The sequence below is a fragment of the Lycorma delicatula genome, chromosome 6 (genome assembly GCF_047948215.1).
Source record: "Lycorma delicatula isolate Av1 chromosome 6, ASM4794821v1, whole genome shotgun sequence".
Classification (NCBI taxonomy): domain Eukaryota; kingdom Metazoa; phylum Arthropoda; class Insecta; order Hemiptera; family Fulgoridae; genus Lycorma; species Lycorma delicatula.
In genome coordinates, this window is record NC_134460.1 from 117,064,285 (window position 1) to 117,090,214 (window position 25,930).

The window sequence follows — 25,930 nt, forward strand, 5'->3', positions numbered from 1 at the left end:
GAAAAAAAATCCTTCAGTGTAGAGACTTTTCGTTATTTAATAATAAATATCCCGTGGTACAGTATTAGTGCATATTAAAATTATCAAATACAATGCAATGATTAATAGTAAAAAAAAATACTTCTTTGGTTTAGGTCAACTATTCGATAAGCTTCTAGAAATCAGAATGATTACTATGTTATTTCCTAAAATAATTATGTCATGTGAGAAGAAAAAAAAGAAAAAAAAAGAAACAAAATGTTTTCAAAAAAAAAATGCTTTTTTTTAGTATAGCAGCTGTTGTTCGAAGATGAGTTAGCTAGTGACGCAATCTGTATATACTTCATTCTTATTGGCTAAACGGATGGTGACTTCATAAACTGACTGTATATGAGTTCACAACGGCTCAGTCGATGCTCAGTATTGTGCTTGCTTGTGTGTTGTAAATTATTATCGTGCGTATTACTGTGATCATGATGAGGCGTGTAACTTTGTGCCTTGTTTTATTATACGCCGTAGTTGCCTACGGCTACCCTCAAAGAGGTATGTTTGTCATAATTTTTTTCCTTTTTTTTACATTTTCAATAAAAAAATTAAAAGTAAGCGAAAATAATACATACACAATTACAATTAAAAACTTGATTAATTTTTCCATTGTGATTTATAAAAAAAGTTTTTATTTATTTTTTAATAACTCATTAGTATCAAAAAAGCTTTGACAACAAAACTTCAGGATAACATTAGAGATATAAGGATATTATTTTTCTACAAATTAAAATTATCTGTTAGAAATTTAAGATGAGAACTATCATGAAAACCTGAAGTTTTTAAATATTTAATTATTCGGAAAAAAAATTATCAGATCTATGATTTTCAATTTCTGAGAATTAAGAATAACAATAATTATTAATATGGTCTGATTTACATCTCGTAAATTGTTTTGTTGAAATAATGAAAATTTATTATTCAGTAATTATAATCTTTTTTACAACAGGTAAATAAGATTTCTGCTACGAAAAAAAATTTTTAATTTCAATATTTGATAAATAAGAAAGATTGGGTTAATTTAATTAAGATTATCTTATAAAAATATGATTAAAGTATTTTTAAAAGAGATACAATTGTAATATGCAGCCGATATAACATTAATCCCAGAATTCTAAATCGTATTTTTAATGAATCCTGTTTACTAAAACCTGTGAGCTCACTCGCTACTTGTCGAAGCATTTATTAAATTAAGTGAAATTCTTGGTTACAAAATTTGTTTATTCTAAAATTTGTGAACAAATTAAATAATATTTATTATTAATTTTTTTGGAGCCTCTACTGAGATCTTAATATATCTGTAGTTATTGAGTCTGTTTTTATACAATTATTTTTCTTATTATTTTGTTTTTAATTGTCTTCTTGTATTTTTATTTTATCTTAGTATTAAGTAAGATGGATGTAATCCTATTAAAAAAAAAATGTTTAGTACAACTTCACTGTACTTCTATCAGATTTCATAAATAACTCTATCTAATACAAATAGTTGATTTATATAAATTAATGTCTCATTAATAATCTTAAGCTATCATTTGTACAACTTAAGCCAGGATGTCAGGTCAATAAAGATGTTTCGATGAATAGCAGGAATTCAATCCAGTACGACATTCTAGTCTTTTCTATTTAATTACAAGACTCTCCTCACTCAAGTAGTATATTATACTCAGATGGCTTGTTTCATCCGTCTGACGACTCCAGATTGTAGAGTAATTAAATTATTTAATACAGTACGGTATTGTTAGATAATTTAAAGGAAAAAACTTACGTATGTTAGATTTTTTTTATGTAGATTTCCTTTAAGAGTAATTAATATGCAAAATATATATGTACATATCTTAAATCAAGGATTTTCATAATCATATCAAAAAATCACAGTAAAATATCGACATTTATTTATTTTTATTAATAATATTCTTGCTAGCTTTACGTATTAACGGAACACGTAAACATTTTAATTTTTGTTAAAGTAAAATAAGAATTAAAAACATTTATATGTACAAATCAGATTACTGAAAAGTATTAATTTTTAATCAAATAATTAAATTAGCTACGGGTAAGTTTTTGCACCTTAACGTTCGTTAAATTAAAACTATTTTTAAATTAAAATAAAGATGTCAAGACCAATTTTTTTCTTATTTCTCTTGGCAAAAACATTTAAATCACCATACCTACTTTTCCTATTATTTTTATTTTTTAGACAATAGCTAGATTTTATATTACACTAAGAAAGTTAAAAAAATTCGTTCAGCTATGTTTTTAAATAAAAATTATTATATAAAAATTGTATTTATTATAAATTTAATTTATTAGAACAAACAGATTTTTGAAGTTGATGAAAATTTATACTTAAGTTAAAAAATATTCTACTGTTGAAATCTGTTAAGGAATAAATATCAAAAAGTATTTTATTTCAATAAAAATGTTATTTTCTTTCTTACTGGATGATAATATTCTTTCTTTTTTTTTGTAAGTGTTGAAAAAATGTTTCAATGAGATAACCTTTTTGGTTGGCAATTTTTCTTTATCTAAGCAAAATATCTTTCATCTTTGATTTCTTTTTATTGAACAGATGCCAAATAATAAATAATACTTTGATATAATTATGTTATTAAATATGGTAAATTAAATTATGAAAATAACAGCAGATAAATTTTTTAATGTCAGAAATTTGTTAGTTTTTGATTTTTGTAGATGACTGAAAAGAAACAGAATAAGAATTTGTTTAGTTGGAGCTTTCAATTTGGTGTATTTATTTAGTCGAAATATATAATTTATATATATATATAATACTTTTAATACTATTTTAATACTTTTATTTATAGTCGCATCAACAATTAAGACATTAGTGATCAGTGCTCCTGAGACGTGTGGTTAATTAAAACCCATCCACCAAAGAACATCGGTATCCAAGATGTAATATTCAAATCTGAATAAAATTAACTACCTAACTATAAAAGTAATTATATATTTATTTAGTAGAAATATATTATTTCTATAAAAATTAAAAAAAAAATATTAAAAATTAAAATGTCTCTGAATATAATATGTTGAAATCTGAGTTTGAGAGGTGTCCACTAAAGTTTTTAAGTAAAATTTTTAACAAGATTTTCCTGCATTTTTATAACTTACATTTGGTAAAGAATTTTAACAAGCATATTTAAAAAAATAAAACTAATAATTAAAATGTTATTATATTTACATTACTAACAATCACAAATGTAATCTTATAAAAATAGTGTGTAACAATAAAAAAATTCTTTTTCCAAAAAAAGGTTGCTATTTTCACATATGTTAATACACACACTATAATATACATTATAAAATCAAACCCCAAAGTAAAGAAATAAAATGGGTATTAAAAGAAATCGCAAAATAAATAAACTAAATAATATATATAAATTATTTTTAAATAGATTTACAACAATTTTTTTGGATGTTATTTTTACACCTTCCATGACAAAGTTTTATGTGGTGACCGTACTCTGGGAATTTCTTGTATAGTAGAATGTCATTTGCATTTTGAAATGCATGGCATATTGACATGTTACAGTATGGAAGATGACAACATAAAACTACTTTATTCCTTAATTGGTTTATTAAACCTAGAATGGAATAGCTGAAGACAGTTATGCCACTTTCGCATAAGGCTGTTTTTAATGAAGGTGGTCACCCAACAATCAATCATTTGTCATACAATTGGACCAATACACTTTGCAGCATATTAATTACCGAAATGAAGAAAAAATTAATAATAATCATTTATTTAATTAGTTTTTGACTCTTTTGACTTCAATATACAAATAAAGAAATAAAAACTGTTATATTGTTCCAAATTATGCAAAGGATCATTACCAAAAACTGAGATAATGAAGTGGGAAGTTGTAAAATCTGAATTATTTAATTTAATTATTGAAAAAAGTATATATGTAATTAAATAAAGAGTACATTCTAAAACTAAAATGTAAAGAGTAGGTACAGTATGTTGACATACAAAAGAAAAATGAAGAATAAAATAAGAAGAATTTCCATTTATTAATTATTTTACCTAATTCTTTAAAAAAATTATGGTCCTAACCTATTGTACAAGATATAAATTAGTTTACTTCTTTTTCTATTTTCATTTTAAGGGTCACTTTCAAGAGTCAATAAATAAAATTATAAAAAACTAATGTAAATAAAATACAACTGTAATACAATTTAATAATAATTTACTGCTGCATGTGTGATGCCATGAGCACTGAGCCATAGTTCCATAAAAAAAATTAATTACATAAATTAAAATCTTTAATCAGCATTAAATTATAGATAATTTATTTTTATAGTTATAATCATAATAATTATAAAAACAAGTTCCATGAATAATTCACTTTTATAAAGGAAGATTAGCTTGACCTTCTTCATATAATAAGTCAATATAAAAAAATACACTAATAAAGCAAGAATATAAAGTAATCAGAAGGATGGAAGTGGTTTAAACTTGTTATCTTTCACTTTTAAAGTGCAAGAATACAATTCTCTTATGCTAATTAACAGGATGAAAAAAAAGAAAGATCAAATTACAGTGTTACTCTAAACTAAAATTATATATTTTTAAATAAGTAGAGAAGTAAAAGTTTTTGAAAAAATCCTGAAAAAAGAAATGTTGGGTTAAACCATTTCAATTTTGTTGTGTTAAATTTACTTGTTAACAAACCCGTTCATATAAAACTAATTCAGTGAAATTATTCAATAGCTTTAGAATAAATTTTACATCTTGGTTCCTGAAAGGGAAACACCAGTGTACTAGACATGCTAAACTGATACGTTGTTGAAGTAAAGCAACTCTGAACCACTTTCAAGTAAATTAGTTTGCGCAATTTATCAGTTTTATATTGATAACATTTTTTTTTATTTTGACAAATGAATAAATACAAGCACATTAATATCATTTGATATAAAAGTACATTAATTTTACTGATTTGGTTTTAAAACTAGATTTTTAGTATATTTTAGAATTGCATTAATTCCAGATGTATAATAATATGGGTGAGCAATATCATCTTATTGTAATTCATCTTCACATAAGATTCATCTTATGTAATTTGTAGAAAATATTTTTGAATATTATAAATAACAGAATAATTTTTATGGTTTTATTTAATGTATTACAAAGAAAATAAAATACTTCATAATAAAAAACAATGATTTAAAATGCTGAATAAATGAATCGAAGAAATTCCAAAAATTAAAATATACATTTTTGATTTTAAAATAATCTGCTTGTGGATATAAAAAAAATTTTATAGTTATAACAGGTATAAATTAAAAACAAAGTTTTTATTGATACATATATACCAATGATAATGTTTGTGTAAAGTAAGTTTCCCTTTTGTTTTATAGTTTATTTATAATATTACAACAAATGTAATGAAGATTCTGACTCTATCAACACTCAATTCTACCGACCTGTACTTTTTAATTTTATGAATATATGAATTTTATTCATAGCAAAAAAAAAACAAAAACAAAAGTGGTTCAAACTTAATTCACTGAGTAACTTAAATTTAAAAATTATAATTTAAAAAAAATAATATATATGTTATTAAATGAACAAACAACAAAGATAAATTGACTTATTTGATCGTATAATTAAAGAGATTCTATAATCTCAAAACAGGAGTATAAACAATAATGCCACTATAATATTATCACAAAAGAAGGGACAAAGTTAAAGCTCTTAAAAATTTATATATATTTAAAAACTAAATTATTAGATTTATTTTTTCAAATGTTAATAAAAAAATACCAGTTGTTTTAATAAAAAAAGGATCTTATAAATCTACAAAAATTCAAAATGATTCTTCTAAAATCTTTTTAAAATAAGTAGAAGAAATTTTTGAGTTTCTTTTATAGTTACCACTGTTGTTAAAGGTGAATATATTGAAGTTATATATGTGGTCATAGCAATAATGGAGGCGCCATCCTTGGTAAAATATTCCGGAGGTAAAATAGTCCCCCGTTCGGATCTCCGGGTGGGGACTACTAAGGAAGGGGTCACCAGAAAAGTAAAAAATAACATTCTACGAGTCGGAGCGTGGAATGTTAGAAGCTTAAAAAAGGTTGGTAGGCTAGAGAATTTAAAAAGGGAAATGGATAGGGTAAACGTGGATATAGTAGGAATTAGTGAGGTTCGGTGGGAAGAGGAAGGCGACTTTTGGTCGGGTGACTTTAGAGTAATTAACTCAGCGTCAAATAATGGGCAGGCAGGAGTAGGTTTCGTGATGAACAAGAAAATAGGGAGGAGAGTGGAGTATTTCAAGACGCATAGCGATAGAGTCATTGTAATAAGGATAAATTCAAAACCTAAACCGACAACGATTGTTAACGTCTATATGCCTACAAGCGCCCATGATGATGATGAGGTAGAATGTGTATACGAAGAGATTGATGAAGCAATTAAACACGTAAAAGGAGATGAAAATTTAATAATAGTTGGAGATTGGAATGCAAGCATTGGAAAAGGCAAGGAAGGAAATATAGTGGGTGAATACGGGCTGGGCAAAAGGAATGAAAGAGGGGACCGACTTATAGAATTTTGCACAAAGTATAATTTAGTAATTGCCAACACCCAATTTAAAAATCATAATAGAAGAATATACACTTGGAAAAAGCCAGGCGATACTGGAAGGTATCAGATAGATTATATCATGGTTAAGCAAAGATTTAGAAATCAACTCGTTGACTGCAAAACTTACCCTGGAGCAGACATTGATAGCGATCATAATTTGGTGATAATGAAATGTAGATTGGGGTTTAAAAACCTGAAGAAAAGGTGTCAGATGAATCGGTGGAATTTAGAGAAGCTTGAGGAAGAGGAGGTAAAGAAGATTTTTGAGGAGGATGTTGCAAGAGGTCTGAGTAAAAAGGATAAGGTAGAAAATGTAGAAGAAGAATGGGAGAATGTTAAAAAGGAAATTCTTAAATCAGCAGAAGCAAACTTAGGCGGAATAAAGAGAACCGGTAGAAAACCTTGGGTTTCAGACGATATATTGCAGCTGATGGATGAACGTAGAAAATATAAGAATGCTAGTGATGAAGAAAGTAAAAGGAACTATCGGAAATTAAGAAATGCTATAAACAGGAAGTGCAAACTGGTGAAAGAAGAGTGGATTAAAGAAAAGTGTTCAGAAGTGGAAAGAGAAATGAACATTGGTAAAATAGACGGAGCATACAGGAAAGTTAAGGAAAATTTTGGGGTACATAAATTAAAATCTAATAATGTGTTAAACAAAGATGGTACACCAATATATAATACGAAAGGTAAAGTCGATAGATGGGTGGAATATATTGAAGAGTTATACGGAGCAAATGAATTAGAAAATGGTGTTATAGAGGAAGAAGAGGAAGTTGAGGAGGATGAAATGGGAGAAACAATACTGAGATCTGAATTTAAGAGAGCATTAAAAGATTTAAATGGCAGAAAGGCTCCTGGAATAGACGGAATACCTGTAGAATTACTGCGCAGTGCAGGTGAGGAAGCGATTGATAGATTATACAAACTGGTGTGTAATATTTATGAAAATGGGGAATTTCCATCAGACTTCAAAAAAAGTGTTATAGTTATGATACCAAAGAAAGCAGGGGCAGATAAATGTGAAGAATACAGAACAATTAGTTTAACTAGTCATGCATCAAAAATCTTAACTAGAATTTTATACAGAAGAATTGAGAGGAGAGTGGAAGAAGTGTTAGGAGAAGACCAATTTGGTTTCAGGAAAAGTATAGGGACAAGGGAAGCAATTTTAGGCCTCAGATTAATAGTAGAAGGAAGATTAAAGAAAAACAAACCAACATACTTGGCGTTTATAGACCTAGAAAAGGCTTTCGATAACGTAGACTGGAATAAAATGTTCAGCATTTTAAAAAAATTAGGGTTCAAATACAGAGATAGAAGAACAATTGCTAACATGTACAGGAACCAAACAGCAACAATAACAATTGAAGAACATAAGAAAGAAGCCCTAATAAGAAAGGGAGTCCGACAAGGATGTTCCCTATCTCCGTTACTTTTTAATCTTTACATGGAACTAGCAGTTAATGATGTTAAAGAACAATTTAGATTCGGAGTAACAGTACAAGGTGAAAAGATAAAGATGCTACGATTTGCTGATGATATAGTAATTCTAGCCGAGAGTAAAAAGGATTTAGAAGAAACAATGAACGGCATAGATGAAGTCCTACGCAAGAACTATCTCATGAAAATAAACAAGAACAAAACAAAAGTAATGAAATGTAGTAGAAATAACAAAGATGGACCGCTGAATGTGAAAATAGGAGGAGAAAAGATTATGGAGGTAGAAGAATTTTGTTATTTGGGAAGTAAAATTACTAAAGATGGACGAAGCAGGAGCGATATAAAATGCCGAATAGCACAAGCTAAACGAGCCTTCAGTAAGAAATATAATTTGTTTACATCAAAAATTAATTTAAATGTCAGGAAAAGATTTTTGAAAGTGTATGTTTGGAGTGTCGCTTTATATGGAAGTGAAACTTGGACAATCGGAGTATCTGAGAAGAAAAGATTAGAAGCTTTTGAAATGTGGTGCTATAGGAGAATGTTAAAAATCAGATGGGTGGATAAAGTGACAAATGAAGAGGTATTGCGGCAAATAGATGAAGAAAGAAGCATTTGGAAAAATATAGCTAAAAGAAGAGACAGACTTATAGGCCACATACTAAGGCATCCTGGAATAGTCGCTTTAATATTAGAAGGACAGGTAGAAGGAAAAAATTGTTTAGGCAGGCCACGTTTGGAGTATGTAAAACAAATTGTTGGGGATGTAGGATGTAGAGGGTATACTGAAATGAAACGACTAGCACTAGATAGGGAATCTTGGAGAGCTGCATCAAACCAGTCAAATGACTGAAGACAAAAAAAATATATGTGGTCAAATAATGTAAATGATCGGTAACTGTTCATTTATTATTTATTTTTTTTAATACCATCTGAGCTCTAAAAGATTCAATATTGAGTATATGGCTAGTAAGAAGCTGAACTTAAATTTAATCCTAAAACTACAGGTAATTAACATGTACATATTATGTACATCATATCATGTACATGTACATATTATTGAAGGAAAGTAATTTTTCAATATAGTAAAATCATTTTTTGATACAAACTGCGTGGTCTTTTCATAAAAATGTTTCTATTAAAAGAGGTACCAATATTACAGAGTAATTTCTCTGCAAACTTTTATATAAGATGGCCTTCTTTCTTTCTTTTTCCTGTTTTCCGGAAATTATCTGATATTATTTCAGGTATTACTTCAGAGAATGAATGAGGATGATATGTATGAGTGTGAATGAAGTGTAGTCTTGTACAGTCTCAGTTCGACCATTCCTGTGATGTGTGGTTAATTCAAGCCCGACCACCAAAGAACACTGACATCCATGATCTAGTATTCAAATCCATGTAAAAGTAATTGCCTGTACTAGGACTTTAACACTGGAACTCTCAACTTCCAAATCAGCTGATTTGGGAAGACGCATTCACCGCTAGACCAACCCGGTGGGTTGTATATAAGATGGCCTAAATTTAAATAGCCTTACTTTATGGACCTCTAGAAACTTATTCCATTTAATATTTTATTATTTTCAAATTTAATTTGTTTATAAATTTCATACTGTTTAAGTGTTTTATGTGTTACATATAAAATTTGTGTGTGGGGGATTAATATTACTTATGTTTATTCTATTTAGATTACGTTGTTTTGTGAACATCAATTTTATTATGTGTAGTGGTTATATTGTAAATTCTTTAAATCCGCAGGTGAATATATGTATGTTCAGTCAACCTGATTGAATATTTAGTGCAGTCACTGCAGAGTAATTTAGGTAACTGTGTATATGTTATTTCACTTCATCATACTGATCAATGAATCAGAGCAATACAAGACGAGAACTGTCTTTTTATAGAGTAACTACTGATCACTTCTTAATTAACATCCTACTAGGGGCACTCCCTACTAGAATTAGTAATGGAAAAAATTCATCAATGTATACAATTTACTTTAAATTTTTGGTTATTCCAATTTTTTATAATGGGTAATATATTTCATACCTGTTGAAATATGGTATTCTGCCAGATTGGTATAAAATTTAATGTGTGTACATAAGTTAATAATGCTGAAGATATTTCCAATATAACTTTTGATTATGATTAAAATTGATGACACACATTGATTAAATTTGAGGACAAAGAATAATTTATTTCTCTTATTTTGGGGATTATGAATCTAAACAAGTGATTTATATCTGCTTTCATGTACAATTTAAAATGAGATTATAGAATCAAAATGACAAAAATGAACAGATGAGTAAAGTTAAAAGTGAAGCAACTCTTATACCGATAAAAAAAATAATAAAAACTACCTGGTGTTAATCAGATAGAACAGATAATTATTTTGATCTTGTTCTTAAGGAGAAAGTTAATAGAAAGTATATGGTATTAAAGGGATAAGTAGAAATTATATAAAAATATTATAGAAGAATTAAAATTATTGATTGTCTAAAGTAAAATGGAAGTCACTAAATATCAAAGCAATGACGTTATGAACCGTTAGCATAAAATTACCTTTATTTAGTAACAAACATCCATGTATAAAATCATAAATTGTTTTAAGAATGTACAAAGGTTTGTAAAGAAGAACAAATTTAATTATGATTTGATGTTGTGTAACTTATACTATCCATTATAATGAATAAAATAATTTAATTTCATTACTAATAAAGTGTAATTTCTAGGTATAATAATTTATCGTCATTATAAAAGAAATATAAACTACTTGTTACATAAATTACTTTTGAATTCATGACCTTTAATTATTCTTGGTTTTATAAATCTGAAATCATAAAAGAAAGAAATGAAGGGTTTTTAATAAAAATTAATTAAATAATAAAATTGAAGAATAATTCACAGTTTTAATTTAAAAGAACAACAGGAAGGCTGCTTTAATTATCATTACTTAACAGTAATCTAAAAATAAATCTTCATCAAGTCAACAAATAAAAATTAGAATGGAAAGACGACTTCTTTATTGTTTCATATTAAACTGTCACCTCACAGTCTACTAAAATGCCAACTAAATAAGATTATCAGTTTGTTTTGTTCCCATTTCAAATCAACATAAATCTCTTAGTTAAAATCAAATGAATTAACATATTCACTGTCTTCTGTGTTTACTGGGAGCAATTTCTGATTTAAATTTCAAGCTCCAGGTTTGATCTAATTATTATTTATATTAAACAACATTTTTTATTCCACATATTTCAGGAAAATAATTGATCTACAAAAGCACTGAATATATAACAAGTAAACTGAATCCATTGAAATAAACCAGTTATAAAAAGAAAGAACTAATAACATACTTGTAAGAATGTTAATAAATATTAAAATAAAAATAAAAAATCACATTGAAATAAAATAGTATAAAAGTCAAAAGTAATAAAATAAATTCATATTAAAAATAAAAAATAATTTTAAGTCAATAATTAAGTTATTTTTATAAAATAAAAGTTTCATATTTAAAAACTTGATTTTTTAAAATTACCAGTTTTACATAACCGATATTCTTTGTTCATTTCTGGTAATTCAACCAGGAATTCTTTGTACTTCATTTGCTACAGTAAGTGATTGCTATAAAAAGTACTGAGTACATAATGCAAAAAGAAATTTGATGAAGTCAGTTAATATTAATTTATTGATGGTATATATAAACAAAGGTTCATGTTTGATGCCATTTTTGAGAACTAAAATTATACTTCAATAAAGATCCATTTTATTTTTGGAACGAGAAATTGGTTTACTTTGTTGAAAAAGAAATTAAGATGGAAGAGGAATTATATACACAATAAGGGAAATATTAGAATTTCCTGCTAATAATAATAATTTTTTCCCTTTTTTAATTACGAATTGTTCAAATCAAGAAACTATGTTGTAATGCTTTATTAGTTATTTTATCAATTCTAATGAATTTGAATTTTTTAATTTATAATTTAAGTGTTTCAAAGATGTTAAAAGTATTTTAAATCCGACTATGATATATTTGATTTAATAAATACGAAAATTATCTCTTGTTTCTGAATAACCTTTCGATCTTTGTTAAGCTTCTTCAGAGACGCACAAAAAGCTTACTTCGAAAGTTAGCTGACATCCTTTCATTTTTTATAACTTTCAACTTTATAAGTTTACTGTCATCGATTTAAAAAAAAAATCAATCTATAATTATAATTTTGCGTGTAATATTATAATGGATTTATAGAATTGCATTAAGTCAGCGGTAGATAAAACCTGAGCCAGGAAAATCAATATTCTAATGTGGAGTTTAATTTTAATTATAGAATAAATTAAATAAAATTCCTTTTCACAATTTCTATTAGAACAATATTTTTTTGCTGTTTAATATATAACAGCAAAGTATAATCCGTGTTTGCAATATTTGCTCATTCGACCGTACGTGACATGTGACCAATGTAAACTAAAGTTTCATGCTACACGAGTAAATAAATGGAATACATGGATAAAGAGAATAAAATATAATTGACATAAAGCCAGTGAGAAGAAAGGAAGAAGTGTTAATCGATTAGAACTTCCTATTATATCTTTTTACTCGTATATGAATGAGTTAGTTTTTTTAAAATTACATATATATGTAAGTACACAAAGTAGTTCTCAATACTGTTAGTGTAGAACATTTTTATTTTCCTTCTGTTGCTTTTGGTAGGAGAATGGTAAAGAAATTTTGGTTCCCATGATCGCGGCTCGAGACTACGCGTAATAGTTTTTACGTTAAAATATTTATTTTACGCTAAAAAATCAGTTAACATTTTAATTCTTAGTAATTTTAAAATTCTTATTTTATAATTAATATTTTTTGATAATTTTCATCGTTCGGTACAAAAATGTATGTTTATTTCGGTTTTTGCCGCACACAAAAGAAAGATGTATGTTCGAGATTTTTTATAATTATATAAATTATACTATTCAAAATAGTATATTAATTAGTCTATAATTATTTTTCCCATGATTTTTAAGGGGTGTAAGGAAAATATATTTTGCTTCATATAAAACAAAGTTTCTGCTTGGTTATACTATATTCTTTATTTGTGTATAGCGTATTGCGAAAGAAGCTCTTTCATGTTTAAAAAAATAATAATTTCCACTGACCGGTTAGGCAACAAATCGAGTTTATTTTATTACTATTATTACTATTACAATTTGTTTCATGCACAAGCGCATATCCCTCTTAATATACATATATCCCCCCCCCATAGTATACGTATCACACACACACACACACGCGCACGCACACACAGTGTGTGTATGTGTGGCCCTCTAACACAGCCAGAGGGACTCTCCACCTCTGACTGTGTGTTTCTCTCTCTCTGTGTGTGTGTGTGTTTATGCAAGCATATCAGTTAGTGAATTAATTATTCAGTATATGTAAATTATAATTCAAAATTATAATTATATAAATTATATTATTGAAAATAGTATAATTATATACTATATGTAAAATAAGGTGTTTTGAACCGCAGAACTAATCGCTACCAAATTTTAACAGTAGCTTCTTTATGTAATCCGGAGTGTCATAGGGTATATTACGATGAAAAATGATTTATTAAAACGTGTAAATAAAAAATAATCCGTTACGGTGCTGCACTTCTCATTGGACCACTACTAGGTGGGGAACCGCTAAATTTTTGGTGCTCCTTTCTTATTGCGAGCTGCTCCGTTGTTGAAATGACACCAAAAGTCTTTAGAAATTTACCAATTATTTTCGTCACCATTTATGATTTTGAAAAATACCGAGTTTGACAGATAAAATGGGATAACATCAAATGTTACTATTTTTTTTTTAATTACTATTTTTTTTTCAGTTTCTCGGCAACAAATGAAGACATTAACTTGAATTTTGACGTGTAATCTTCATGTGAATATCTTAAAACCAATTTCTAAATTCTATGAAATTCCTAATTGAAGTGTTAAAATTAAATTTTACTACTTTTGGAATTTCTCTTTAACAAATGAAGATACCAATTTTATTATTAATGTGTGTAATATTTATGTGAATATCTAGAAACAATTTTTAAAGTTTTTGAAATCCGACCTTGAAAGGGGTTGAAGAAAGGTAAAAAAATGTTCAAACAATGATTACAAATATTCCCCATTTCAAAGAGATTTTTTAAACGAGAGATTCACTCTACTTGAGCTTGAAAATACTTTTCAGATAAATATCTAAAAACAAATTTCGAATTTTTTAAATTGTAATATTTTAAGGGGTAAAAAACATAAATTGTTTTTTTACATTTTTACCGTTGTACGCATCGCTATTGAATCAGTCGTTATGACGTTTGGTAACATTGCGATCTAAAAACGAATTAGGTTATCTTCTACTGATCAAATAATTGCTTTGAAAAAAATTACATTACACTGATAATTTGTATAAATTGAACAGATTTTAATTTTTATTCATTATTATTCTCACAAGTATGGATTTAATGAACACAGGGGGGTCCAGACAGGAAGGTTGTTTAGCTTTAACCGGCTAAAGATCCCTTGACCGCGATGGGAAACGGCAAGTATCCATATAGCGGGAGCGAAGCCGACGGGGTTGCTAGTATATATTAGCATTTTTTAATAGTAATTTTAATCAAAATTACTGTTAACTTTATTTTATAAAAATTAATGTAATTCAAACAAAATTTAAACTGTTTTCTATTAATACGGTACTAAAATTTTTAGATATACTTATTTATTTTATAATTACTGCTGAAATATATTATTTCAGCTAAATTAAGAAATGAAATAAAAATGGTCAAAAAACCAAAACTAGTTTTAAAAATTAGTCAAGAACCTTGTTAATTAAAATTTATCCAGTTATTACTATATTTATTTATTTTTTTATATCCCCTTGAGAATAAATAGCCAACTATGTAATAATGATTACTGTACTGACTTAAAATGCTTTCCACTTTGATACGTGGTAAAGCAGTTTTCTTAAGACCAATTAATTTTTTTTTTGTTTTTTCATATTTTATTGTTATTTAAATCAAATTTGGGTTTTTAACATTTGTTAGTCTTGTTATTTTAATATCTGTAACTTTACAGATTCTCAAAGTGTTAGTATATAATGAAATAAATAAATTTAACGTACGATTAGTTATAAAAGATATACTTCCAATGAAAGATTCTTGGAACATCATTTCGAGTACAAGCGACCGATGTAATAAGGATGTGTTCATTTTATGTCAATTTGTTATAAATAGTTACTGTGAATTCAAGGAGATTAAATAATCGTGTTTTGTAAAATTTAATGGATTTTGTAAATACGTGTTTATTTATTTTCTAATAAATTAACTTAATAATACTTTAAATAAATAAACAAGTTAACACTAATTTTGTTAAAAATAAATTAAGTGACCTTCTACATTAATTTATTCAGTTTATACGATCATAAACATAAACATTTTATTTTTCAACTATATTAAACTTCTTTTTTAAATAAACGAGGTATCCATTTTTAATTAATAATTATTTTATTTTATTTTTTTTATTAAATTACATACGACTGAAATATAAATTACTAAGCCATTTATTTTAGCCTAACCATATCGTATTTATGACCTAAAAATAAATAATAATAACAATTATTAGAAATACATTACATAAGCAAATAATTAAGGTCACAAACACTATAAGTATGCATAAACACATTCTAATAAACAATTGTAGAACTATATTTGCCTGAATGTATTTATACACATTCTTTCCTGTAATAAGAAATAATTAAAAATAGTCAGCAACAACCACAGAGAGAATTTATCAGCCACGTATAGAAATTTTACTTTATAATAAATCATACATTTACAGTAAATGACTGAATGATTACGTAATTTTGTTGCTATATTTAGGAGTTATTAAAGGAATTCTATTTTTATTAAAATTTTAATGAATAATTATTGCACATTGTTATTTAAAAAAAAAAAAGAATGCAGGCTATAGAATATTTATTCAGCCAAGTCAGTGCTGTTTATTACTTTTTTTTTATGATTCAGCTTTGCCTTTATTAAATAATTTAACTTTATTACAGTCATTTATACAATCATTATTTATTAATAAGATAAGGATTCAAGATTCAGCGGTGGAAAATAAATTGTCAATATTTTTTTCATACCATAACTTCAATGCTAAAATATAGTTGTTTTTCTTAAAAAACAAGAAGTAACATTTACATTGGATTAAATGAAACGAATCGTACCTTAATTAAATTATAATTTCACTGCTATTTTAAATTTATTACCTGCTTTTCTTTAGCTCACTTTCGTTCCACGGTTAATGGATAATACACGTGGAGAGTAAGTACTCATGCGCATAGGTTAATGGGATGAACATTAACGTAGTCGATCAATCAACTTAACGCTTCGAACACTCTTGTACGAGATATCGAAAACTCCCGTTATCATACTTACCCCCGTAAATATCTAAACATCATACTAATAAAAAGTATAATATAAAAAAAATTTAAACATGCTTTTAAACAAATCTAAAAAAAATGGATTATCCAATAAACATAAATAGAAGATAATTTTATTTTCAACAAAATAATATGTATAAATTTGTCTATTTTCGCCAGACCACAATGAAAAGCATGGGGCGCGCTTTCATATTCAGTATCTGCTTAATTTTTTTAAATTATGACAAAAGGATTTGATGCAAAATGGAATGATAACTTCAGTATACAGTATGGAAATTTCTTCTTTTTTTTCCGTAGGAGGAGGAAAAGCTCTGCCAGCCGTCGGCAAGCCCGCTCTGACGGCAAGTGCGGGGCTCTCTCCCGCTAAACCTTCCCACTCTAGTCACACAGGGGACAGATTTAATCCGTCATAGTTCATCCAGATTCCTTTGGATGAACTAAAGTTAACGTGTAAAATAGAACTGAGGTCACGTCCTATGTTTTTCATTGTAGTCTTGCGAAAATAGTCAACTTTATACATATTATTTTATTGAAAACAAAATTACCTTTTATTTATGTTTACTGGGTAATCCATTTTTTATATTTGTTTAAAAGCATGTTTTTACATTTTTATTTAATAATAGGTATATTAATGTTTATGTCATTTAGAGTGCATTTACTGTTAATTATACAAGCATGTAAATTTAAAATATATATATATATTACATTTTACATCAGACATTCTATCAATTCTATTATTATTAAATAACAATAAGAATATCTCCATCAAACTTCTTGGCGAAGAAGTAATATCGCTTTACCATTAAGATTTTAGGAACTTTCATTAAAAAGATTCTAGGTTTTGTTGCTGGCCTCCGTGGCGCGAGTGGTAGCATCTCGGCCTTTCACCCGGAGGTCCTGCGTTCGAATCTCGGTCAGACATGGCATTTTTCACACACGCTACAAAACACTCATCTCATCCTCTGCGGAAAGAATTGCTTGACTGCGGACCCGGAGGTGTGTGATTGCTGGTCGCATCGCATTTTTTCTCTTGCTATAATAAATAATTACTTCTTTCGTTTTTAATTATTGAAAAATAATATTCCGAAACGTAAATTACGATAGTTTTAAAGCTGCTAATAAATTTAAAAATATATTTTCCGAATTAATTATTAAAGGAATCATCTTTTACGTTAATAAAGCTGGCTGGTTTTAATTTAAAATGTAAGAAACAATGCCTAAAAAAATGTGTAACAGTTCGGCATAAAATAATCAGCCTTCATCGGTAAAATTGCCTTATTCACATAGCCTTCATCCACATAAATTGCTGGTCCAACATTTATATTAAGTACGTAAAAACCAGGGCCTCAATACATTTAAGCAATACAAAATTTAAAAATACTCAAAATTTGTCAAAAACAACCTAATGGATGAACAAACACTACATTCATCATCGAATATATTATTCGTTACATCCTTAAGCAGTCTCCTAACCTTTTCAAAACTGGCGCCATTAATGAAGATCCTACTATATACGCCTCCAAAGAAGGCGCTTTCTCGAAAAAGTCATTTAAAGAAAAAAAATTCTATTATTTTGAAAGCTAATATTTTACTATAACTGTAAAAAACGACGTAAAAAAATTTTTTTTTAAGTTACTGTTGGGCCTACATTAACTCGTCAAAAAAATAAATAAATATTTTACTGAATTTTTATGTCATTTATTTGTTGATTGGAGTTTTAATTACGGCGCTACACTAGTAATAAATAACTTCAAAACGATTGATAAAATTTAATTAGGCTAACTCTGTTGTTAAGCAGCGTAAAATTCTGGCCTCCGTGGCGCAAGTGTTAGCATCTCGGCCTTTCATCCGGAGGCCCAGGGTTCGAATATTTTTGTGTTTCGTAAAACACTTTTAATATTCCGTTACTATGTATTGTAGGTATATATATATATACATGTTAAAGTATACTAGAAAAAAGGCAGGAAAATGTGACATGGTTTATGCTTCATTGCACATGATTCTGTTAAATGTTTTTACCAACTGTAACTAAATAACGTTCAAAAATTCAAAATCCTGAACATTAGCTGTTTCTTGAGTTGTAATTTTTTAACACAGTCCTAACCTCAATGTTTTCCTTTTTACTTCCTTGTACGAAGTAAAGGAAGTACTGTGATCGCAAATAATTTTGGTTTTCAGATTTCAACGAAAATATCCATTTTGATCATCCCTGAATCCATTTTGACTAGTTTCGGCGTGACGTCTGTACGTACGTATGTATGGACGTATCTCGCATATCTCAAAAAAGATTAGCCGTATGATGTTGAAATTTTGGATTTAGGTCTGTTATAACATCTAGTTGTGCACTTCCCCCTTTTAAAATTTTGATTTTTGACTTTTTCTTAACTTCTGTAATAAGCCCTCACTTGAGCTTTTCAACGATGTATCATACGTGGTACTTATTTTCATTGGTTCCAGAGTTATAGACAAATGAAATTTTAATTAATGAAATATTTGGATCTTAAACGGGAAGGCACATCGGTTCGAATCAGGCTTTATCTCGTTTTTTATATTTAATTTTTTTTTTAATTCATTTTTTTATCTTTTTTTTTAAGTTAAATCTATTGGTCCATTAATAATTATTAACCTGTGATAGTAAAAACTTTTTATAATAAATAATTATTCAATAATAACAACAAAAATAAATATGAAAAAAATCAGAAGTTATTAGTGAAATAAAATTTTATGTACTTTTAAAAATGTGTATATGTAATTTAATAGGTATTATTACATATGTGTATATGTAACAGAGTTGGTGAAACATCAAATTATTTAGTATTAATTGAAAATTATAATTCAGAATCGTATTATTTTTGGATTTTGTTAGCAAATTCGTATAAAAATTGTATATATATATTTTTTTTAAATCTTTATATTTAATTGTGACAGAAAAATAAAATACATTTTTGAATTGTATTCAGTGTAAAGTGACTGTTGAACATTTGTTTTGCGCTTGTGCGTAATATGCGCAAGATTTCTGATGTGTCATATAAATAAAAGTTAATAATAATAATTAAACTATTCCGTTTAGTGAGTTCCTTTTTACTGGTTCCAAATATTGATATTTCACCTTACGGTGTAGCACGATCAGTTTTTATTATTCGATTATTTGGTAAAGAATTTATTTAAAGAGTAATCAAGGGACTTTTACTCTAAAGCTTAGCTTACTGTAAATATTTCAGGTAAAATTGTTGAATTAATAATGGTATAAATATTTGATGTAAATAAAAACTAATATTTTAGCAATTGTGTAACTGTCCACTTTTATTATGAAATTATCTCACTTTCAAATGAAATAAGTTTAAATGAAGTGCAGCAAAGATGGGTATGTGTAATGTAATAGACGTACAAGGAAGTCATGTGGGATCCACATAAGATTTTTTATCCCTAAAACACAAATATAATTTTGGATGAATCGTTCGTATGCTGCACGCAGCCGCCCGGTGGGTGTATCATGTGGTCCGCTCTACGCCAATAGCAGCTAAAATAAAAATGCGAACACACATTCTTTTCCCAAGAATTCATTTTCTTTTCCCGAAAAAGAAACATGCATCATCCTTTTTTATGGGAAAGATTTAAAGAAATGTGTTTATTTTCTCATGATTATTTCTATTAAATACAGCGGATTCTGAAAAATCCGCTTTTCATTCGAAAGAAAAAAAGATTTTGTTTACATCATTTATAAAAACCAATAATAATTAATTACAACAATAATACCCTTTATAACAGTAATATATTATCACAAGTGAATATCGAGACTCATTTTACGTAACTTAATTGTGTCTTATCATATTTTTAAAATAATCTTATGCTATAAATGCGTTTAAAGTACTATAGAAATATTTTCATATTATTGAGTAGCTTATTTTATGCATAACATTTACGCAAATTTATTAATATCATTGCTAGGTAATAAAAATGTCCATCAAACTGTTTTATAGCAATCCACATATATGTTGTACAGAATTCTCAGATGATTGATACAATCATCTACTGGACTTCGGTGCGTAGGACGGGGGCTTATTCGTGTAACGTAACGTCATATTACTCGTGCCAATTTGAACATTTATAGTCTTGAAGTAGAGTTCGACTTGAGTGAAAAAAACAAGTTATCTTTTATGCTATTTAAAACAAAGTTACTCGTATTACTTATATAAGATTAGAAACTTGAACTAAAAATGACTATATACGAAAATATTTTTGAAATGTGAGTTGATTTTTGAGTAAATAAAAAACAGCGCTGTGGAAAAATGAATTACATTTTAACTCAAAATTATGTTGAAAATGATTTTTTTTTTTTTATATAGCGGCTTAAATATCTTAATTTCACTAATAAAAAATTATTCCATTAATTTAATTCAAATCAGTTGTTTATATCTTCAATTGATACTATTATTATTGTATTATTCATGCTTCTTTATCTTAATGGGATGTGTTGAAAATTTATGTCCTGTATGGATTACAGTAGAGTAATTACTAATAATTATACTCATTTAAAATCTTTTTGATGATAGATGATACTAAACTTACATTCGTATGTACTTATATAAGCTATTGAAAACACTTTTTTAAAGTTTTATTTTTTATAATATGTACACACATTCATTTTTATTTATTTTAAAAAAAGTATATAAAAAATATTTTTTCCCAAAAAATAATTCGGCGTAAACTGTTTTAAAGAAATGCCATTCTAGTTCATCTTTAGTGTAGTAGTTATATAAACATAATCATACTAAAAAATAAAAAACCTATTATTTTGCGGTTTTTCCGATTAAAAAAAATTTTGCAACAATTTAAATAAAAATATCAAAGAGTTACTTGTTTTTTAATTATCAAAATATTTTTCTATCTCGTTAAAAATTAGCTATTTTTTATTATTATTTATTTAATTAATTAATTTGGAATCCCTAGTTAATTATCTTTGATTGTTGGAAAGTAAAATTAATACAAGGTCTTATTATATAGAAGGTCAAAATTGAATAGCCGCATCAACGTAAAGAATAATCTGATTTTGCCGGTAGCCTATATTAAATCTGAATCTGGCTTGAATTATACTGTGTCTGATAAAAAAGTTTATTTATTTGATCGCAGTATTAATAAATAAAAATATTCTTTGACCTTGAAGACTATAGACGATTGACTTAAAAAAGGCATATGATGCCGACTAATAATCGTACAAACATACGGTTGGCGTACTACTACGCAGTTTTCCTTAAAGTGCATGGAATGATGACAGGTTAAGGCACGCGGTATACACAGTGTTTTAACACTTTAAACAAATGCTGTAAACTGGTTTATTAGTCATAACATCATTATGCACTTATCTTTATATGTAAGCTATTATTTTTAACGATGTAAGAGAGAATATCGTACTTCGAATTAAAATTGTTTAAGTTTTTAAATAATTCTAAATTTACGAATAAAGATTAACCCTCAAAAATCGAAAAAACAAAGCATTTGTATACGTTGAAAATAGTAAAATAGATTTTTTTTAATTCCTAGCTTACTTCAATAAGTCAAATCAAATTGAAGTCTTCATTCGTATTTAGTGTTGTTTTTTATACTATAGTTCCAGCGTAAGTTATTACCATTGCGCTTTTTCTTCAAAACTCTGATTGTGAATCTGTTTCGTATTTTGTGTTCACATAGGAAATTTATACGTTTCTATAAATTAGTTAACCGATAGGCATTTTTATTATTTTGGACATGTATTTGTTGCATGTTATTTGAAGGTACATCTTGTTTGTCCGATGTAGAACTTTTGTACGGGCAGAGCAATTTTACTAACACCCTTATAGTAGTAGGTTTATTTTGTGCGTGTAAACATTCATAGATTTGTATGAATAATCAAGAATTGTAAGACAGAAGCTTTCCATGTAAATAAGGACTTATAGCGAATAAAGGATTTTGCTGTCGGGTGGTTACACGATTATTTCTAGTTAGCTACAATGATTCGAGAATTCGAATCATCACAAATTAACTGTTTGATTTTTTCCATTATATATCTGTGTGGGAAATAAATACAAGAAAAATATTTAAAACGTACGTCAGAACAGTAGCTGCCAATTTCAGTGATCGAAACAAATTATTCTGGAAGAATTAAATAACAAAACCTCTATTTCCAAATTTTGCCGCAATAATAAAAGGTGTTATTTAATGCTCGTTTCTCGCCTTCATTAAAATAATAACATACATGGATTGAATCTTCCAGCAATTCGAATTCAGGTATGCAGTTTGATGACTTGGTTTATAGTTCTGAATTCAATCAAAGAAGATTTCAGTTTTACTTGATTTTTCGATTTTTATCGGAGAGATTCTAAGGATTAGCGCTAATTTTTCTATAAAAACGGCGACAGTTCGTTGCCAAGCATGACAGTTTATTAACACAATCGGCTCCTCGGTACTGTCACCCGACTATCATTCTGTTGTTAGGATCTGATTTATACATCCTGGCTATAAGATCCAGTATTTTAATAAGCTAAAATTGCATCCTTAACAGAAACAAGAGATGCAGTTTCCTTGATTCGATATCCGGAGACAACAAACAGCGGAATCATACAAATGAATTGATAAAAAATATTTACTCGTTTCTGGTTACCGTATTGTATGATCTATCCAAGGTATAAATTTAGTCTAAAAATAAAATGGATCGAACATTATGCGTCAAATCAACTGGAGGTCCCAGGTTCAAATCCCGGTCAGGCATTTTCATACTTCACAAAATTCATCAGTCATAAAGTGACTATAATTAGGCATAAATCTGTTGCTTTGAAATAAATAATAAATCAAAAAATTGTTACGCTTTGATTCAAAGGGTCATATATTGACAAATTTCAGCCCAAAAGTAATACAATTCATAAAAATTGGTTGATAATCTGCAAATAAAGATTTGACGGCTATTCCGATTCAGTATGGGTAAAACAGGGTCTAATTTTTTAAAAAAAATCTCCATCTGAAAACTAACTTTCCTTGGTTAAGGAAAAGATTTAGAAAAGTCCTTCAAAGTAAAAACACTTTGGGATAATAAATTTTCTATTAAATCGAGCCAAATTTTTACTGAAGTAAAATAAAATAATATTCGTTAACCAAGTAAAACGTTTATTGTTTATTTATTATTAATATCTTCGTTTAATTTATTATTACAAATGTGTTTTCAACAGTTGCATAAGTCATCTGTGTATCTTTTACATAAGAAAAAATGTATATTGTTCATTAAACACAAAATCTTCTATTTTCTTTACCGTGACCATCATTAATTAAATAAATAAAAAAAATATGTTTCTTGTAAACTGGTTACGATCACGTGGACAAAAACCAGTCACTGATTATGTTATAGGTCGATTCAAGGTTAACTTACATTATTGGCAACAGAAGTACAGGAAACGGGATATGTACATCTCTTTTAAATTACATACAATATTAATGCACTCAAAAGATAAACGTAGATATCTAGTTTAAAAGAACAAACAAAAATATTTCCTTTAGACATGCTTCCTTGATTATTAACACTGAATCATTTAAATATAATTAAACAAAAAAATTTCCGAGAATAAAATGCCTAATATTTATACTGTAGTCGGTGAACCCAGCTGTTTTCAAGATAATGTACTGATTTTAACTTTGTTTAATGCAGAATGGTAAAAGCTGATAACATCCTCCTATAGATTTTATTGTATTAAAATGTTACAATGTTAAGAAACATTCTTCCTTAACAACCCGAAATTATGTAATAAGAAAAAAATTCAGGGACGTATAAATCAATCATTTGCATTAATTAATTTACTTAAGTCAAAAGTTATCTCACAATAAGTTATCTCATAATAATATCTTTTTCAAATTTATTTACCATTGTTTTTAATTTTGATCACGTTTATGAGCATGTTTGAGCTTCAGAATTTCTGTTTGCTGTGGTAAGATATTTAAGGAGCGTCTCACGTCCTGGTGTTACGCAATCAACAATGTACTATTTGTGTCTCTTATTGTAATATCTTTAATTTAATCACCACGCCATTGTGGTTTAAGTTTATTAAAAATCAGATCATTAAGTCAAATAAAGAATAGTTTTCTAAACAGTCGGTACATGTGAAACACCTGTGGCCAATCCAATAGAGCGAATTTATAATCATTCAATGAGGTGGTTTTAAATTTTATTAGTTTATATTTTGATGTCTTGTTATTATTAATAATAACTTGACTACCTAAACGTTTTTATAAAAGTACAAAATTAAGGGAGAATCGGGTAATTTGTGATCTTTACCATTAACTAGCATACATAACGGTACAATAATACGCATTTATCTCTCAGAAAAAAGTGAAACTGATATAAGTAAACTTTAAATAAGAGTTATTAGTTTAAGTCTATCACGACTTACTTTCTTTTCCTTTTTAGCCTCCGGTAATTACCGTTCAGGTAATACTTCAGAGGATGATATGTACGAGTGTAAATGAAATGTAGTCTTGTAGAGTCTCAGTTCGACCATTCCTGAGATGTGTGGTTAATTGAAACCTAACCACCAAAGAACACCATTATCCACGATCTAGAATTCAAATCCGTGTAAAAATAACTGACTTTACTAGGATTAGTCTATCACGACTAGAAACCGATTACTCTACGTTGTTGGTATTATTATTACTATTTAATAATTCTTGTGTCTTATGGTTTTATTTACATTCACAACTTGTGTAAAAGGTAGAGGCTATATGAATCATATGCAGTAGGTCATTTGCGGTAGTTAAATGATGATACCGGAAGTTAATCCAAGGGCACCGTCACACCCGATCTGTTACTCACACTCACAGTCGGGACGCATAGAAAACGAGGACATCCTATCGTAAGGTCATTTTTGGCTAAATTTTTATGAACGATATAAAAACAGTTTTTGGTTATACTGTACAATAACAATCTTGTTTATAACACTCACAAGTTATCTTTTTTCTGCATTTGAATAAACTGGGAGGATAAACTGTCACTTTCCTTGTCCTATTTTGATGTAGATCTCCTTTATTTTTTTCTTTTCGATTCAGTGATCGTTGAATCGGTATATCAGTCTGATTTTTCCATTTTTTTTTTATTAATCTTCTTTTGATACCTCTCAAAATTTTAATTACCTATAGTTTAGAAAAACTTAATCTTTATACATGACCTGAAAATCTAAACTGTCTATAACTTTTAATCATTTGTTCATTTTAATCTCTGTATTCTGCTTCATTCTAGTACTGCTTCTAATGTTACTTCAGAGATAACATTATTCTTTATTAATCTTTTAGTGTCTTTTTCCTTTCACACAATTACTTTACTTTGGTCAGTTGTAACAAGAATTTTTTTATGGAATTTAATACTCTGGATTTGG

General features: G+C 27.6%; 1 protein-coding gene across 1 annotated transcript in view; it reads left to right on the forward strand.

Moving 5' to 3' along the window:
- Nucleotides 1-361: 361 nt before the first annotated feature.
- The window catches only part of vir-1 (virus-induced RNA 1), a 34,953-nt gene continuing 9,384 nt past the window's right edge, over nucleotides 362-25,930 (forward strand). The window contains exon 1 of the mRNA XM_075368361.1: nucleotides 362-522. Coding sequence (XP_075224476.1) covers nucleotides 453-522 — 70 coding nt within the window. The 5' untranslated portion in view covers nucleotides 362-452. The remainder of the gene's footprint in view (nucleotides 523-25,930) is intronic.